General features: G+C 49.3%; 1 protein-coding gene across 3 annotated transcripts in view; it reads left to right on the top strand.

Moving 5' to 3' along the window:
• The first annotated feature begins 602 nt into the window (after positions 1 to 602).
• Positions 603 to 20,017, top strand: part of DIS3L (DIS3 like exosome 3'-5' exoribonuclease) — a 142,169-nt gene continuing 122,754 nt past the window's right edge. For all 3 annotated transcript variants that reach the window (XR_012753070.1, XM_075346046.1, XM_075346047.1), the window contains exons 1-2: positions 603 to 852; positions 2,655 to 2,808. Coding sequence is in view for 2 of the 3 variants with exons in the window: in XM_075346046.1 (XP_075202161.1) it covers positions 726 to 852; positions 2,655 to 2,808 (281 nt within the window). In the remaining variant the exon portion in view is untranslated. The remainder of the gene's footprint in view (positions 853 to 2,654; positions 2,809 to 20,017) is intronic.

Genomic DNA, 20,017 nt, shown 5'->3' on the forward strand with positions numbered 1-20,017 from the left:
TTTTGGTTCCTAATTGATCTAAAACGGGAAAGGATTATTCTGATTTCATGTCAGATAGTGAGAAAAACATGCAGATGTGTCTTTATAGATAGGGGATGGAAACATCTGGTTTCAAGTGTACCTGTTTGTAAGACCTGGTGGTAATGCACCCAGCTGGCAGATAGCCACCAGCCACATATCATGGGACCACGAGACACAGGTTGGAGACCCCTGATTTACACCATTGTTGTTTAGTGTCCTCCTGATGGCAGACCCATAAACATTAGCTAATGTGAGAGAGGCCTTTAGTTTCTTAGAGGTTACCTTGGGTTCCTTTGTGAGCTCCCGGACAATAACATCCTTGTTTTAGGAGCGATCTTTGTTGGGGGGGGGGGGGGGGGGTAATAATGTTCTTACTTTTTCTCTGTCTGTACACAAGCTGTCTGCGGATTGGTGGAGCACAGCTCTATACAGATGTATACATAGATGTCAGACACTGGCGCTGAGCGTCTATGCGATGGTTGTATGTATGGTCAGCCGTCTCATGATCACCATGGTTACAGGCCTGGCACGTGACATTGCGCTGTACACAGCACTGCTGGCGTCTAAGGTTTCACAACATGTAGTAAGTGGGCGTGTCCCGGGGGCGTGTCTCCCCGCGCTGTGCTGCTGCTGGAGGGAAGCTACACTTTCCCGGGCTTGGAGAGCAGGAAAGGCCCCGGCTCGGGCTGGACTAGGCCGCAGCCATGCTGAAGACGGAGCGAATTCTCCACCTGAAGACGCAGCGGGGCCGGACACTGCGGGCGGTGCGAGAACATTACCTGAGGGAGGACGTCAGCTGCGGGAGCCCGCGGTGCCAGAGCTGTGCCAGGGGTGAGCGCCGCCGGTGTACCGGGCTGTGTGCCCGCCATCACAGGACTACCGGACACGGAGGAGCTCCCCCTGTGGAGAGACAGTGCGCCCCGGGAGTTCTGCTCCAGGGAAAGCTGGGTTATAGATGGCCGAGCAGTCACCTCCCCCACCTCTCCCCGGACCATGGAGCCACATCTGTGTGTGGCTGGAAATGCCGCCTGGTTATTGCCATCTCTGGCATGTGTGGTCTGTCCCCCGGAGTCATCACCAGGAGGGTCCCACTGCGGTGCCCGCCCCGAGCACAGAGTGACTGTGGAGCTTATACCGTCCCATGCCCCCCCTACCTTATTGATCAGAGAGTGACTGTGGGGCTTATACCGTCCCATGCCCCCCCTACCTTATTGATCAGAGAGTGACTGTGGGGCTTATACCGTCCTATGCCCCCCCTCACTGATCAGAGAGTGGCTATGGGGCTTATACCGACCTATGCCCCCCCTCACTGATCAGAGAGTGACTGTGGGGCTTATACCGACCTATGCCCCCCTCACTGATCAGAGAGTGACTATGGGGCTTATACCGACCCATGCCCCCCCCTCACTGATCAGAGAGTGACTATGGGGCTTATACCGACCCATGCCCCCCCCTCACTGATCAGAGAGTGACTGTGGGGCTTATACCGACCCATGCCCCCCCCTCACTGATCAGAGAGTGACTATGGGGCTTATACCGACCCATACCTCCCCCTCACTGATCGGAGAGTGGCTATGGGGCTTATACCGTCCTATGCCCCCCTCACTGATCAGAGAGTGACTATGGGGCTTATACCGTCCTATGCCCCCCCTCACTGATCAGAGAGTGACTATGGGGCTTATACCGTCCTATGCCCCCCTCACTGATCAGAGAGTGACTATGGGGCTTATACCGTCCTATGCCCCCCCTCACTGATCGGAGAGTGTCTATGGGGCTTATACCGTCCTATGCCCCCCCTCACTGATCAGAGAGTGTCTATCGGGCTTATACCGTCCTATGCCCCCCCTCACTGATCAGAGAGTGTCTATCGGGCTTATACCGTCCTATGCCCCCCTCACTGATCAGAGAGTGACTATGGGGCTTATACCGTCCTATGCCCCCCCTCACTGATCAGAGAGTGACTGTGGGGTTATACCGTCCTATGCCCCCCCTCACTGATCGGAGAGTGTCTATGGGGCTTATACCGTCCTATGCCTCCCCCCTCACTGATCGGAGAGTGGCTATGGGGCTTATACCGTCCTATATTCATTCCCCACACCGATCGGAGAGTGACTACGGGGCTTATGCCATCCTATGCTCCCTGCACTGACATTTATGACATTTCTCGTGGATGTACCAGGCCATAGATTCAATTCACCTTTTTGGACCGCCCATTACTGTACTGTTGTATCGCCAAAGAGGGTCCCGGCTACAAGTGTTACATCACTGGAAGGTTGGGGCTGGCTGTGTGTCATCGGTGCACATAGGGCATCATCATGGGCAGAAGCCCCGGGGTGGTGTCCCCGAGTTAGCACATAAGGCTGAAGTTGGACGTAAATTTTTCTTTTGCCGTAAAAATATTAGAAACCTTTAAAGCCCTATGATGGCCGATGGTGATCAGATCCCAAATATCTGTCCTCTATGCCTGTGTATTCTCCCCGCTCCCTGCCCTCATATATACACCCCCTATACTGGGGCAGACCTAAGCTGGTAAACTCTGCCGTTTTGTGCCCATGGTTACATTCGGGTATTACATGCTATATGTCTGTTGTTTATCTCTGGATTCTTTTTCTTTGCTTTCTATGTTCTCTCAGATGGAAAGCTGTTGTCTGAAGAGCTTACACACTATGTCGTCCCCGACTGTCAAGTGCTCCAAGATTATCAGGAGGTGCTGGAGTCTACAGATTTACGGGGCATTGTGTTTATGCAGACGGCGTGCCAAGCTGTCCAACATCAGCGAGGACGCAGGTAAGTCTGACATACAGCGGCTTTGGGTTTTTGAATAAGCAGTGGTTATTGCTGGCAGAAAATACAAATGTAGAATAAGTGCCGACCATTCACTGTAAATTTTCAGCGAGTGGGTATGTGAGTGGGGCCTTGGACTAACCATGTATGCGCTGCTGGTAAGAGATCTGGATCTGATCTGGCCTCACTCACACAGAAGTTTTTTTTCCCACTGATTTCAGTTAGCGTTTTATCATTGTATAGTCCGAGTTTTATCAGTTTGTAGCGCCACTGAAGCCATCAGGAGCTACTAGGTACTGCATCCTGTCAAAGATGCAGGGCCTAACTCCAGGGACCCAGAACACCAAAACACATATATAATCCCCGTTTTTCCCTTCCCCAAGGACTGGTGACAGACTAGGGTTGGACCCAATGGATGGCCACCTAGGGGTGTAGCCGATCCAGTCCACTAGACGACAGCCAGGGAGGAGGGGTCAGACAGTCAGTAAGTGGAAGTGAGAGGAGACTGACGTAACTGTACTGATGGGAGAGTGCAGCGGTGACCTGTGGGCCCAGGCGTGTGGTTGCCGGTGGAGTACGGCGGAGTACTCCCGCAACCATAGCACCAACAGGGTGCAGAGCCCTAGGTCAGGCAAACGCTCCAGGCAGACCGGATAAAATCTGCACAGTGAGGGGACCATCCAGGACCTCACTGACCATAAAGTCTGGGGGCACCAGCAGTGACAGGAGAACCAGGGATTGGAACACCGACCCTACAGGGTTCAAACTTCCCACCGTATGGACTAGAGACTTAAAGATTACCAGGAGGGAACCCCCAGACGCTCCAAGTCACGGGGACCCACCAACCAGAGACAGGTGCAGGGGAAAGAAGCCACCAGGTCACCACATCGGCACTGGGACTAAGGGGACCAGTGGTGAGGACCAGCTTTCTTCGGGTTGCCAGCCATAACAACGCTGTGAGTAAAGAAACCAGTTACACTGCAATCCCTTGTGTGGCCTACATTCTTTCTACTTTTAACAACATCCTCTACCCCCTGGAGCCTGGCACTACTTGTGGAGGGCCCAACATCCAGGCTGCCATTAACATCAGCCCCAGAGAGACTGTGCAGCGGCGGCTCCATCTATAGAGCCGCGACCCACAAGTGGCGTCGCGAGAAAACCTTTATTATCATTTCCCTGTACATAACCCCTTTCAAGTGACCCTCAAGGTCACAGAACCGGGCAACGGCCACCCAGTGAACTGTCCCCGTAAATATACATCCCGGGGGCGAGTCAAGTTGCTTTTCCTTTCTAACACAGTCCATTAAAATTGCACCCCACTAGGATGACATCAAAGTGCTCTACTTTTTTGTTTTGTTTTGTTCTTTAATTTACTGACCCCACAACCTTGTGTTGCCAATTTCATCGAATACTCTGATCAAAATCAGACGTCTCCATGATTTTACGTGGCCCTCTTGTTCCACAGAAAATCATGGACATATGAGTGACTCCACATACTATTACAAGATAGGAGTGATATCTATGAAATACACGCATAGCACTGCTATACATATAAGGAACGTGTAAACGAGCCCTTAGGACCCTCCTAGGTCTGTAACAAGGTCTCATCCCAAAACACTTATGTTATCACATACAGTGATTCCTAATTTTTCTTATACAAAGGAGAGAGATATGTATCTGCTGTTATATTATGGCTAAGGATTCATACATGACACGTGGGGATGTACAGAGTATTAGAAACTCGGGGGGTGTGCAGAGTATTAGAAACCCGGGGGAATGTACAGAGTATTTGAAACTCGGGGGGTATACAGAGTATTAGAAATTCAGGGGGGTGTACAGAGTATTTGGAACCCAGGGGCGTGTATGATGTATGAGGAAACTGGAGGGGTGCAAGGAGTATTACGACATCAGTGGGTATAGGGGGTATTAGGCTATGTGTCCACGGTAGAATGTTGCTGCGGATTTTTCTGCATGAAAATCCGCGACTTTCGCGGCAAATCCGCACCTTATTTTTGCCGCGGATTTACCGCGGAATTGCCGCGGATTTTTTTTTTTTTTTCCCCCCATTATATACCCGAAATCCGCAACAATAATTGACATGCTGCAGATTTTTCCGGATCAAAATCCGCGGCAAATCCGCCGCGGAAAAATCCACAGCATGGACACAGCATTTCCAAAATGCCATTGAAATAGCTTGGAAGTGCCGCTGCTGCAGATTTTCGGAAAATCCGCGGCAAAATCCGCGCAAAATCCGCAGCGTGGGCACATAGCCTTAGGATCCAAGGGGGGCGTATGGACAACTTGTAGGATTGAAAGCAAAAAAGGTCTGTAAAAAAAAATTACTTAAAGGCAATCTGACACTAGGTTTTTGCCACCTAATATGAGAGCATCATAATTTAGAGGCAGCGACCCTGATTCCAGCGATGTGTCACTTACTGAGCTGCATAGTGTAGTTTTGATCATCTGCTGATTTAAAAGTAATTTTATCATTACAGAACTACTTGACGTAGTGCCAGGTAGTCCAGCATATTCATGGGCTCTGTATAACTGCTAGAACTGCTGCAGAGAAAACATTTATTTTATCAAAATGACAGCAAACAGCTCAGTAAGTGACACATCGCTGGAATCAGGGTCTCTGTCTCTACATTATGCTGCTCTCAGATGGGGGAGCAAAAGCCTGGTGACAGATTCCCTTTAAAGTCTACAGATGTCTTCACTGCCTGATGTTGGCTATTTTGCCATCTTCACACATCTGATGTTAACAGTCCAAGTATGGAACACAAAGTCCAGACTGTCTGTGGTCACAAGACCCTAATTTGACAGCCTTATACAGTCTGTCCACCCATATCCTGTCCACCGCCATTAACTTGAGAATGGCGGCAGCTATAGGCATAGAAGTGGTGTCTAGGTATAGTAAAGTAGCCATGCGCTACGCAATGAAACCACCTATAGCGCCACCTGGTGGAAAACAACGAAGTTAGCATTTTTATCTCGAAAACGGAACGAGATAGAGAAAAAAATGAACAATACGAATCGACACCTTGCATACAGAAATGCTATGATTAGAATGTGTAAAACTCACAAGGCTGTGGACGTGAAGCGATACCTCATGGAGACCTTCCTACAAGTCATTGGGTATGGTAGCTGCGTGGAGTGGCCTCCATGCTCACCTGACCTGATCCCACTGGACTTCTTTCTGTGAGGTCACATCACACAGCAGGTGTATGCGACCCCTCCACCAACACTGCAGAACCTACGACGACGTATCACAGATGCTTGTGCAAACGTGCTACCTACCATATTGCTGACGGTGGCCACTTTGAGCATCAAAGTTAAATAAGCGCCATATGTGTGACCAGCATTCAATGTTTTTGGAGGGGTCATGGGTTTCATATCATAGCATTTCTGTATGCAAGATGTTGATTCGTATTGAATTGATGATGCCCTACAATTTTAAATTCACTTTTTTTCTCTATCTCGTTCCGTTTTCGAGATAAAAATGCTGACTCCGTTGTTTTCCACCAGGTGGCGCTATAGGTGGTTTCATTGCAAAGCGCATGGCTACTTTACTATACCTAGACACCACTTCTGTGCCTATTGCTGCCGCCGTTCTCAAGTTAATGGTGGTGGACACACTGTATACCTATAAGGCTCTTGATTTTGGGACAGGAGAACGGTCTTTATCAGGCTGACTTTAATCATAGGACTTAGAGGATTTGGAACTGAAGTGAGACCGCTTTGTGTGTCTATAGGGAATATGACACCTGTAAGTGTTATGTCCCTTCACCTTCAGATTTTTGGGACATTAGAGGAAAATCTGTTGAACCTCTCAATATTTGGAGGGGCTGACTGACAGTCTTATCTACCTGGGGTCCTCCTGACTATCCCAACAGATGCTGTGCAGAAAAATAAGGATCGGACATGTTGAGTTTTAACACTTGATTCTTTATGCTCCTGGGAGATAAACTGTGACAGCTGCACTAGAGTGACATAGCCCCTTTATTCCAGTCATTGTGGGGGTCTCACCTCATGGGTAAGATTATTTAACATGTCTCAATGACATGTCAGAGGATTTTCCAGGCGCGCATAACCTATGTATGCAGGCTTCATCTTGGATTGTTTTGTTTCTGTTGAATGAAATGCATCCAGTGATTAGTTTCCCAGGCTAATTTCTATTTAATAACCCTAATGCAGTCTATATCTGATGTGGAAGGAAAGTTGGACTGACTCAAATAAAGCGCTGATCAATAAATAAATGGCCACTTGTTGCACATTAATGAAGTTTACAAATAATAGCACATTATTCACATTTTGGAACCTGAATCCATGAGCCAGATTGTTCTTTTCACCTTGGGCATGCACGTGTATAGATTGCTTAGAGGTCTACTTTACTGTATGTATTCCTGCATTGAATATCATCTACATTTAAAGGGATTGTCCTCTACTTTTACATTGATGGTGTATCCTTAGGATAGGTCATCAATGTCCGCCACGCGCCGATCAGTTGTTCTAAGGCCTGTGGCCGGAAATGCTCAGGTCCGGAGCTGCACCGTCTTCTGTTAGTGGCCGCAACTGAGTACTGCACATCCAACTGTTATTGATCTGAAAGGGAGGCAGATGTGCAGTACCCGGCCGCTGCCACTATGGGAAGACTGAGCAGCTGCGGAACTGAGTATTTCCTGCTGCCGCCGCCGCCGGGACTGACAGCAGCTGATCGGCGGGGGTGCCGGGTGTCTGACCCCGACTGATCAGACATTCATCAATGTAAAAGTAGAGGACAACCCCTTTAACCCTTACCGAGCCCTAGCAATAAGTATTACAAGTGCTTCAAAAACCAATGTGACAATCTGTAAAATGCTCTTCCCATGCACTGTATCCATTTTGGTGCGTGCGTCAGTTTTTACAACCCCTATATCGCCCAATTTTCTCATAGTTTAAAAAAAAAACAAAAAAGCAATTCTAGAATCTTCTCCTACGGTATCAAGTACTTGGTGACAAGCACAGTACTGTACTTACATGACAGACACATAGCATATGTGTGAGTGATTTCCATTTTTTATCATGGGCTCATTCACTTTAATGGTGGTTTTGATTTGCAGATCAGATCAAAAACAAACATGTTTACATTCTTTTTTTTTTTTTTTTGCAAGCAATTGGTTTGCAAAAAATAGATATGAAAACAAATACATGTAATGACTGTGTTCTACATGTGAAAAACACAGAGCTCATAGAGAAATAACGAACATCTAAAAGAGGCCCAAACTGGAGATAATCTTCCCTCGCTGCTTCTCAGAATTTAGGATTTCTGTATGTTCTGGAAACAGTCATATAGAAAGTCTGCAGAGAACACATGGGGATTTGCCTGCTAGTCTCTCCATTTTCCAGCTGGATAATAGTAGAGCACTGGGCTTGATCAGTGGGGCAGGGAGTCTGTCATTTCATAAAATGCCTTGTAAACCAATTATACAGGGCCTTAGGGGACTTTTACCGCTATAAAAAACATGCTAGCAGTGTACCGATTACCGGTAAAGTGCTTGAAAAAATAACTTTTCAATTCTTTGGTAAATTAAGGGGCTTCAGTGCACACTGGGGGGGGGGGGGGGCAGAGTGCTTGGTGTCATGCGAAGTTCAGGTCCAGACTCATTATTTGTCACAGCAGCGTCAGACTCTGCTCACACTGCAGAACCTGACTGGCAACCTGATGTCTCCTAGTTGTTCAGCCAGAGCTGGGCGTCGGCTATTTCATGTGCTCTGTTCCTCTGTCCTTCAGGACTTAATTCCTGCAGACCGCAGGAACTCTGTTAGGAGCTGAGGTTGCTAATTAGCAATCACAGCTGTCTCCTTCCTATATAAGATGCTGGACTTTGCTACACAGTGCCGATTAAAGCTTCAGCGATTCCGGCTCTTGTGGTGATCCAGCTTGTGGTGATCTGTAGTTGTGATTTTGAGTAGCGTGGAAGTTCCCCTGTTTACTTCATTTTTCTTTATTCTCCTGTACACATATTGTCTCTCCTGTGTGGTTCAGTGCAGTGTATATGAGTTTTCGTTCTCCTTTGTCCGTGTTGTTTCTTTGGGGTTTTGTTACTGTGTTTCTGGCCCGCCCCAAGTAGGAGTAAGATTAGGGCTCGGACAGGAGTCGGGGTCACGCTGGGGGCCCAGACCTGGCTACCATAAAGCCTACCTCTGAGATAAGGGACAGTGCAGGTTCTCAAGTCTGAGGGTTAGCCTAGGAGCCCCTGTTCTGTCATTTCATAACTTGTGACAATTGCAGCATCATTTTGCCTCCACATTTTGCATCTTGGGGACTTCCCCCTTCTTCCGATGGAGCGCATGCTGCCCCATGTGTGGTGGGACGCTCACTCAGTTTATTGCAGATGTGCACAGAGTATGCCAGGCGTGAACTCCTAGCTGCTGTCAGTGCTCGCTGCGCTCGTACACCCGGAGGTGTAGGGCGCAACTTCAAAGAGGAGGAGAGGGTGGAGAACGTGCCGCTTCTGACTTCCTCACTGAATACCTGATTATCCCCCCTGATACCAATGATAATATTTTAGCAGCTAATATATAAAAAAGTGCCTGAAACCATGTATACATGTGTGTGTATACACCATACGTGTTCATTGACGGCAGTGGGGATAATCACCTATTCTGTGATGCAATAAATAGTCAGGAGCTGAACTTCTCTGCTCACTACGCTTCCCAGTGTACCGATGCAGAGGGCAGGCAGGTAGGTCAGCGCGCCCGGCCACTACAATGGTGAGCAAAAGGGTAACAATGTTTTGAACTTTTGACTTCCAGGCTCCATATCTCACCGTCCACTACAGCTTTGAGTGTGAGATTACCTTTATTTTATAGACAATCATCTTGGCTATCTCATATATAAATTTGACTTGCAACTATTTAGCATGGACTAATAAAATCAATAAGAAAAAAAAAATATGAAAAAAGCAAACCAAAAACATAAAAGTTCAAATCACCCCTCTTTTACCCCATTAAAAATAAAGCAATAAAATAAATTATTAAAAATACACATATTTGGCATCACCGCGTTCAGAAATGCCCGATCTATCAAACTATAAAATCAGTTAATCTGGTCGGTAAATTGCGTAATGAGAAAAAGAAATCAAAACGCCAGAATGAGGTTTTGTTGGTCACCGCATCATTGTAATAACAGGCAATCAAAACCTCGCATTTACTCAAAAATGGTATAATTAAAAATGTCAGCTCAAGATGCAAAAATTAAGCAGTCACTGAGCCTAAGATCCCGCAAAGCGCTTCGGGTCTTGGAAAATGGCGACCAACGCCCAATTCTTTTTTTGCCAGGTCAGTTTTACCATAAAGTGAAAATGGTAAATAAAAAACCCCAAAAATGAATATGAAAATGCACTTTTTTTCCATTTTCCAGTAGCATATAAGGCAGAATGAATTATTTAATTCAAAAGTTAAAACTCGTCCCTAAAAAAAAAAACAAAAAATAAACAAAACAAGCCCTCACATGGCCATATTGCCGGAAAAAATAAAAAAGTTATGGCTCTTGGAAGAAGGGGAGAAAAGAAAACAAAAAATGGAAAAACATCCGGGGTGAAGGTGAAAATAGGGGCTAAATCCACTATAGCACTGTATAGTAAGTTTAGTATGCATTTTGAGGATGACGCTCCTATTTGACTTTTTTTTTTTTTAATACTGGAGACAAGGCAGAGGGGGGAGGCTCCTGCTGCAGGCAGTGAAGAGCATTTAATGGTTATTGATTAGGACACACTGGGTAGATTTTTCAGTATTAGTTTATGATGAGACCAAATAGACTCAGAGAAGTTTAAGGCTATTTTCCATTTTCTGTGCCTTTTCTAGGTTTAGTGCTCCTATAAATGCATATAAAAAGCGCAGTCTATCTGCTTATCCCTCCAATCAATAATAACAGAAGAAATCAATACTGGAATCAAATGTGAGTGTAGAATTAAATAGGAGGCTTCCTCAAAGGATGGAAGGAGATAAGTGATGGAGGCGTTAACATGGCTTAAGTGTAGATAAGAGACCGGAGATATTAAAATGACAGAATGAAGTTGACCATTTAAGGCTATGTGCGCACTAGAGATGTGAAGTTTCTCGAGAAAATCTTCTCGAGAAACTTCTGGGAGTGAAAGATTTGCTGACCTCCGGAAAAAATCCGCGGCAAAACCGCATGCGGATTTGCCGCGGATTAGCCGCGGATTTACCGCGGATTTGCCGCGATTTTGCCGCGATTTTCCCGCGGGTGGTTCCCTGCGGATTTTTGCAGTCTGTACTGCAGAAATCTGCGGGATACCTGCGGATTTAATGGACATGTTCATTTTCTCAAGAAACTTTCTCGAGAAACTTTTCTCAAGAAACTTTCTTGAGAAAAATCCGCACCAGTGCGCACAGCTTTTTTTTTTTCTCATAGAATTTCATGGGAAATGTCTGCACAAAGATTGCAGACATTTCTCAAGAAATTTCCGCGGCAAATCCGCGGGTAAATCCGCGGGTATTTTGCTCTAGTGCGCACATAGCCTAAATGTGTGAAATGGACGCTCCATCCTTCCTCGGGGTGTACTCATTTGTTAGTGTGGTCTGAGGGCCGAGCAGAATTTTCATTTGAAAAATCAATTACTTTACATGTTGATTAATGGGAGGTACTTAACAGTCAGTCAGCTAAGAACCGTTTACCTGAAAACTCAGAAGCCATTTATTCCAGAAACTATTGGAATACAAATGTGGGGGGATCAGTTTTTTAGTTTTTTGAGAAAAATGATTTCTTTTTGTAAGATGCAGAAAACCCTAAGATTAGGTTATGGTTTGGATTTCTGTGGCTTATGTCACCTATGTCCACGTTCTGACGTGGTATCAGACCCTGTAACTACTGTAGTGCGCAAAGACTAGTAATCACAGTCTTCCTCTTTTCATTCACTCGTGTGGATCTTCTGTCCATATGCCATAAGCTCACACATGGGCCACAAGTGAATGGGTCGGCTGACTATAATGTTCTGAACACAGACCAATGGTCCAAGTGTAAAAAAATAAAAGAATTATCTGATTTTGCAGATTAGACTGACCCATTAAACTCATTTCATGCATAAAAAAATGGATGTCATATGGGCACAACCTGCTTGAATCCATTGACAATATTAACTTAAAGGGAACCTGTCCTCAGGTTTTTCTCTTATGAGCTGCAGCCGCCACCAGTGAGCCCTTATATACAGCTTTCCAGAATACTTTATATAAGAGTCCAGGCCATTCTGTAGAACGTAAAGAAAACACCTTTTATTATACTCACCGAGGGGACGGTGCGGTGCAATGGGTGTCGCTGGTCTTAGGGGTACTTCTCACATAGCGAGATCGCTGCTGAGTCTCAGGTTTTGTGACGTACCAGTGACCTCATCCGCGATCTCGCTGTGTGTGACACTGAGCAGCGACCTGGCCCCTGCTGTGAATTCGCTGCTCGTTACACACTGTTCTGGTTCATGTTTTGGCTGTTGGGCTCCCGCAGGGCAGCACGCATCTGTGTGTTTGACACCTTACCCAACAACCTCGTTCGCGCCTCACGTAGGCGTGCATCTTCGTTGTTTTCCGCTTCCTCTCTGTTCCGATTGGTGATCGCTACTGCGTTCGGATTGGCCGTTTCCATCCTCTGTTCTGGCTTGTAGATCGCAGTACATTTCAGAGGGCTGAATTCACTTGTCCCGGACCGTATGTAGCAGCAGATTGTAATACAGTCCTGTCTGCATTGGCACTGTAGGATGGACAAGGATGGAAGTGCTATTATGTTGCCTTCTCTAAAGGCAAGGCCACCCAGTCACCAATCGGAGCAGAGGGGGCGCGGAAAAGGCAATGTAGATGCACGCCTATGTTACTAATCAAGATTTGAATCGTGCTATGTGACAGGGTCCCAGCGACCGCCGTATCATTGCTGCGTCGTTGGGAAGATCTGACTGTTTGACAGCTCACTAGCGACCCTGTAGCGACGTACCAGCGATCCTGACCAGGCCGTATCGTGGTCGGAATCGCTGGTACGACGTTTAGTGAGACGGTACCCTTAGTCTCTTCTTGTGATCGCCATCCTCCTGCCCAGTTCTATGTGCATGACGCGTCCTACATCATTCACACAGAGGTACAGGAAAATTTGACCAGTACACATCTCGTCTTATCTATTAGGCTTATAAAGAGAAAGCCACTCCATAACAAGCTTAAATGAAGAAAAACAAGGAGCTTTAAAGGCTAAATACAAAAATTATTTATCACAAAAGTTAAAAAATGTACAACATGTGAAGACAGAAAAAGTGCTAGATGTTATACGAAAGATGAACACTCGCATGCATGTGAGGGACAGGATAAGATATGTCACCAGGATTTTAAGAAAACCAGTGGAGCTAAGTGGGCAAAATTGCATACAATCATTTTAAATGAATCCTATAGCTTAACAGCTGCAGCCATAACAAAATCATAAATGGTTAGTCAGTCAAAGAAGCCACAGCAAGCAAAAAGAAGGCAGAATTCCATATAATTAGCATTAGTGTAACAGCCCTGTGGATCAGCTGCTGCAGCGGTAGTAAATAATCACAAATGCCCAGTAGCTTACCCATGGGTAAAGCATAAATGTTCCTGTCCGTCACGCGTGTGAAAAGACCCTCCACATTTCACGTGATTTTGATGTCGGCTTCCTCACACAAATGCCCCCATTGTGCTCCTGTGCATGCGCACTTTGATCTGCAGAGCTTAGGGCAGAGCAAAATACTGTAATGTGCAGGTGCAAGAAAAGATCAAAGACCGCCCGCACATGCGCACCATAGTACTTTGATCTGTCCTCAGCTGGGCAGATCAAAATGCGCAGGAGCGCAGTGGAGGCCTGTGTGGATGATGTAGGGCTGCGTCATGCACAAGGCGCTGGGCAGAAGGTCGGCGAACCTACAAGATGGGAGGAGGCGCCGGACCAAGACCAGCAATACCCATAGGATTGTACCGCCTCCTAGGTGAGTAATATAAAGGTGTTTTTTACGTTCTACCGCGCGGCCTGTGCTCTTGTATTCTGGAATGCTGTATATAAATGCTCACTGGTGGCCGCAGCTCATAAGGGAAAAACCCGGTGACAAGTTCCCTTTAACAAATTGTATTTGGCCATGTCTTTTTTTTTTTTTTTTTTTTTTTTTTTATATTGCTAATGTTTAAAAACGAATGTCAGTGAATGGACATGCGGATGGTATATGGAGGACAAGACTGATGGAAACATAGTTTGCTTTTTCACACACTCAACTGAGCCCAGCCTTAAAAGCATGGAGTTCATCATGTATTAAATTGAAAGAAGTCAACCACTTCCTTTTTTTGACTTTCCCACTTCCTATCAAATGCACAGTGCACTCTCTTGAGCTGTAATTCTATGTAATACGTGGCCCCTTTGTTATCACAGCCTCACAATTAGGTTGAATCTGAGTGTTCTCCACCGTGTGAGCATAAAGGAACCAGGAGACTACATTTTTATTTCTTTATTTATTTTTTGTTACGTGAGATGTTTTGTTTGCTATGTCACCAATCAGGTTCACCTTTCTAATGAAAGCCAAATGAGTTTCTCCAGAATTGCACCCACTTAAACATTTCCCATGCCGGGCCAGAAACGTACAAACACAATTAACATCCATTATATATTCCTCCGACAGGTTTTTATCCAGAGTGGCCATAGAAATGATAAATATGCACTTTATCTCGGTAACAAATTTGATTTGTGTAACGATTTCCGTTCAGATGTGGCTATCGGTGAACCTCACAGCTTTCCCATTTTATGACGTTTAATGGACAGCATCCAGTGTGAGAGACGTGCTGCGGGGAACTTAATGGGTGACGGGTATTGAGCCGTGCTTCCTTTTACCAATTGTATCATATTTTTAGCACATTTTTTAATTGATTTCAAACTAAGTAAAATGCTTTTCTCTATCGTTTCATTGGGGGACACAGGACCATGGGTTATGCTGCTGTCACTAGGAGGCTGACACTAAGTAAACATAAAAAAGTTAGCTCCTCCCTAGCAGCATACACCCCGAGCCGGAGGCGGGCTCAGATCAGTTTTTAGCTTAGTGTCGTAGGAGGCTGATGTGGGCCGTCTCGGCCCCCCTCAGCCATGTATGTTTTTGCGCTTTTTTCTTTTATTTCGGCGCCGCTCATCACTCTCATACCTGTCGTCTTCTTCTCTGCAGGTATTCGCTTCACTCATTCTCCGCAGCCCCGTGGGTACCGCTCCCCAGGGTCGCAGGGGCTTGAGACTTCGGGGCCCTCTCCCCCGCCCGTCCCCGTGGTACCACTCCCGGGGGTGCGCGTGTGGGCAGGTTGTTTTGTGGGCACCCCTGATTCGCCCTGAGGTATCACCCCAAAGGGCGTACAGGGGAATACAGCAGGGATGGAACCTCCGCAGCGTGTGTGATAGATGGGGCCCTGTCACGCTGCCTTCTCCTGATAGGGGGCTGTCTACCCCCATCATGATGCCTACTACCCTGCCTTCAGCACGCTCTCCCCCGGAGCCTTCCTGGACGAGCAGCGCTGTTCACAGGCAGGGCCAGGGAGCCCTGCCTGCACCGCATCCATCGCTGAGCCGGCGCCGCCGATTGCAGGTAGGATCCGACTTCCCTGCTCTTTCCCCCGGCCCCCTCCATAAATTTAGTCCCCGGCTTCGGCCTAGTCGCTCCTGCGTCCTAGCCACGCCCCCGCTGCATGCTATTGGCCGCCGGTCGTCTCCCTCTGTACCTCCCACTGCTCTGCCTCCTGGCAGATGGTGGGGGCTGTAAATCCTCCTGGCTTTTTCGCGCCGGAATCCTGCTCCTCCCCCAGCCTCCTCCAGCGTCCCCTCTCCATTTTAGCCTGCCTCTGGTCCCCTGAGGCTGCAGCACGCCGGCGTTCTGAGTTTTCTGGCCAGCTCATTCCTGGACTCCACTTCTGGACTGGTGGGCAGCACGCAGGACCTGGGTAAGCTCTGCTCCTAAGGAGTAGCCCTCACTAGGTAGCATTCTCTGAGTTTAGGGACGAGTTAACCCTCTCCTGTCTCCTTCCTAGCAGCCACCAGGGAGAGTACCTGTGTGCACCATGCCTAAGGCTAAGCCCACCCAATCCAAGCAGGCCCCCTTTGCACTATTTTTTGCATGCTCCTCCTGCAGCTCCAAATTTTCCCAGGGTCAGGACGCCCCACTATGCTCCGTCTGTTCTACAGACGCGCAGCCTCCGCAGGACTCCGCGGCCGACGTTTCTGATACCGCAGACGCCACAGCGCCATATGCTGCAGGGCCCTGCGTCCCGCCCCCCCCCGACTGGCTAGCGTCCCTGTCCCAGTCCGTAGATTCCCTCTCTGAGGCTTCTCGGACCATCGCGCAAGCTCTACGCCTGCTGCCGACGCTCGCCCAGATTCCCGCAGACCCGGCGCAATTGCCCCCGGAGCAGGTGAGCCCCGTTGCAGGGTCCTCCTCTGCTGCTCAGAAACGGACCCGCCGGGTCTCGTCCTCAGACTCTTCCCAGGTTTCACCTTCATCCCCAGGTCCAGACCGTCAGTCCTCCAGGGAGGCTTCTGACTGCTCCGAGGATGATTCCGATGCGGTACCCCTACAGGACTCAGAGCAGGCGGCCGATATTCGGCACATGGTAAATAGCCTGATAGAAGCAGTAAACCAGACCTTGAAGGTACAGGTGGACCCAGTCTCCTCCCAGAGCACCCAGGTCTCCTTTAAGCGGGTGAAGCGGGCCCAGAACACATTCAGCGGACATCCAGAATTCGCTGAGTTACTGCGCAGCCACAGGCAACAGCCGGACAGGGTATTTACCAGCGGTAAGTCCATCGATTTGCATTATCCCTTTCCTGAGGGTCTTCGAAAGGATTGGGCAGGTTCCCCTGTGGTTGACCCCCCAGTCTCCCGCCTGTCTTCTCACACAGTCCTTCCACTCACTAACGGTACGTCTCTCAAAGATCCTACGGACCGTACTATTGACAGGTTGGCCCGTTCCGCCTTCGAGGCAGCGGGCTCATCCCTCTCTCCGGCCTTCGCCTCGGTTTGGGTGGCGAAGGCCCTGATGTCCTGGGCGGACACGCTACGCGGCGGTCTCCGCGCCATTCCTACCAATCCGGACCTGGTTCCCATCGCCTCGCAGATTTCCCTCGCGGGTGAGTACTTGCTCAATGCAGCCCTGGCGTCTGCAAGTTGCGCGACCCAGGCCGCCAGCAACAATGTGGCCATCCGTCGAGCCCTTTGGCTCCGCTCCTGGAACGCGGATGCGGCCTCTAAGAAGTCACTAACTTCCCTGCCCTTCCTAGGGGAGCGTCTCTTCGGAGATAGGCTGGACCAGCTGATCTCCGATGCAACGGGAGGAAAGAGTACATCTCTCCCCCAATTGCGCCCCAAGCGCTTCCAGAATCGGCGCTCCACCGCTCGTTTCCGGTCCTTTCGCAGCTTCAGCTCCAATCCCCAGCCGCGGAAAAGCCGCTCTCCTCCGAGAGACAGGAAGACCCCGTCATTCAAGACCAATCCCGCCTGGCGTTCACGCCCCCGCCAGTCCACGAGATCCTCTTCTGGTTACCGCCGTCGTTCCTCCAAGTGACTCGCGGTCGGCGCGCAACAGCGCCAGACTTGTGGGAGCGCGCCTGTCTCGTTTTCAGCATGTGTGGATCCCCCTGACCGCCGATGCCTGGGTCAGAGAGATCATCACATCAGGCTACAAAATAGAATTCGAGGCAAAGCCACCGAGACGTTTTTTCCTATCTCGCCCTCCCGAGTCTACCGCGCGGGCTCGCGCGTTCTTTCACTCCATAGACTCCCTCCTCCGAACCGGAGTCGTGGTACCAGTCCCTCCCGCAGAGCGTTTCAAGGGGTTCTATTCCAACCTTTTCGTGGTCCCCAAAAAGGACGGCTCTGTCCGTCCCGTCCTCGACCTAAAGCTTCTGAACAGGTCGGTGAGACCTCGGCCGTTTCGAATGGAGTCACTCCGGTCCGTCATCGCGTCCATGGAGGTAGGCGAATTCCTGGCATCGCTGGATATTCAAGACGCCTATCTTCACGTCCCGATAGCCACCTCTCACCAACAGTTCCTCCGTTTTGCGATAGCGGAAGATCACTTCCAGTTCACAGCTCTTCCCTTCGGCCTCGCATCCGCACCCAGGGTCTTTACGAAGATCATGGCTGCTGCCATGTCCGTCCTGCATGCCAGGGGTGTCATGGTCATCCCGTACTTGGACGATATGTTGATAAAGGGCTCTTCTTTCGAGGACTGTCGTCTCGGGGTTCAGGTCACGATCGACACCCTTTCACGGTTAGGGTGGCTGATAAATCGGAAGAAGTCCTCTCTGATCCCGGCCCGTCGGATCACCTTTTTAGGCATGGTATTCGATACCATCCAAGGGCGAGTTTTCCTCACACAGGAGAAGATCTCCTCCCTACAACGAGGACTCCGCGCTCTTCGGCGTCAGCGCCAAGTGTCCATCAGGTTCGGCATGCGAGTCCTCGGTCGTATGGTGGCGGCGATGGAAGCGGTACCCTTTGCACAGTTCCATCTCCGGCCACTCCAGCTGGCCTTGCTGAAGAAGTGGGACAGATCTCCCTTTTCTCTGGACCGCAGGTTTCATCTTTCTCCGGAGACCCGCAACTCCCTCCGTTGGTGGCTCAATCAGCGCAACCTCGCATCAGGGAGGTCTTTCCTCCCGCTCCACTGGAAGATAGTGACCACCGACGCCAGTCTCCAGGGCTGGGGAGCAGTGTTTCGACATCACACAGCGCAGGGCCGATGGTCACCGAGAGAGAGTTGTCTCCAGATCAACATTTTGGAGATAAGAGCCATCCGGCTAGCCTTGCAGCAGTTTCGGCACCTAGTACAGGGTTGCCCGGTCAGGATCCAGTCGGACAATGCGACGGCAGTGGCGTACATCAACCACCAAGGCGGCACAAGAAGTGTCGGGGCGATGCGAGAAGTCAAGAAGATATTGCACTGGGCCGAGTGTCATCACTCCCTGATCTCAGCGGTACACATCCCAGGCGTGGACAATTGGGCGGCGGACTTCCTCAGCAGGGAAGGCCTCGCCTCCGGAGAATGGTCCCTCAACCGGGAAGTCTTCAACCAGATCTGCGACAGATGGGGAGTTCCGGACGTGGACCTAATGGCCTCCCGGTTCAACCGTCAAGTTCCGCACTTTGTAGCGCGGTGCCGCGACCGCTTGGCTTTAGGAGTCGACGCCCTCACCCTGTCATGGAGCCAGTTCAGTCTCCCGTACATCTTCCCTCCGCTCCCTCTAATTCCGAGGGTCCTCAAGAAGATCAAGGCGGAAGGGATACCGGTCATCCTAGTGGCTCCGGACTGGCCCAGGCGAGCATGGTTCGCGGAACTAACTCAGCTCCTCGCAGACGCTCCGTGGCGCCTTCCAGACCGTCCAGATCTCCTGCAGCAAGGGCCTCTCTTCCATCAGAACTCACAGGTCCTAAATTTGACGGCCTGGCCATTGAATCCTGGGTTCTAGCTAAGGCTGGTTTTTCCTCAAGAGTGATTCAGACAATGATTAGGGCCAGGAAGCCATCTTCATCAAAGATTTACCACCGCACGTGGAAAGTTTTCTTCAGGTGGTGTGAAGAGCAGAATATTTCTTCTCCTCTCGCCTTCTCCCTTCCTTCCCTGTTGGCATTCTTGCAGTCAGGCCTAGATGCGGGTCTCTCGCTCGCAACACTAAAGGGCCAGATATCGGCGTTATCAATCCTGTTTCAGAAGCCACTGGCCGCTCGTTCACAGGTTAAGACCTTCATCCAGGGAGTAGCCCACCTGGCACCGCCGTACCGTCGGCCTCTAGAACCGTGGGACCTTAATCTAGTCCTAGGGTCACTTCAGGGCTCCCCATTCGAGCCCTTGCGAGAATCTTCCCTGTCTCACCTGTCTTGGAAGGTGGTGTTTCTTGTTGCCATCACTTCTATTCGCAGGACGTCAGAGCTGGCAGCTCTCTCTTGTCGTTCCCCCTTTTTGATTTTTCACCAGGACAAAGCGGTTCTCCGGCCAGATCCCGCTTTTCTCCCAAAGGTGGTCTCCCCGTTCCATCTTAACGAGGAAATCATCCTTCCATCCTTCTGTCCTGGCCCCTCTCACAGCTTGGAGAGGTCCTTGCACACCCTGGACCTAGTGCGTGCACTTAGAATTTATGTCTCCAGGACCGCGCCGTTCCGTAAGTCAGATGGTCTGTTTGTTCTCCCTTCTGGTCCCAAGA

Source organism: Anomaloglossus baeobatrachus, chromosome 4 (assembly GCF_048569485.1).
Source record: "Anomaloglossus baeobatrachus isolate aAnoBae1 chromosome 4, aAnoBae1.hap1, whole genome shotgun sequence".
Lineage (NCBI taxonomy): Eukaryota > Metazoa > Chordata > Amphibia > Anura > Aromobatidae > Anomaloglossus > Anomaloglossus baeobatrachus.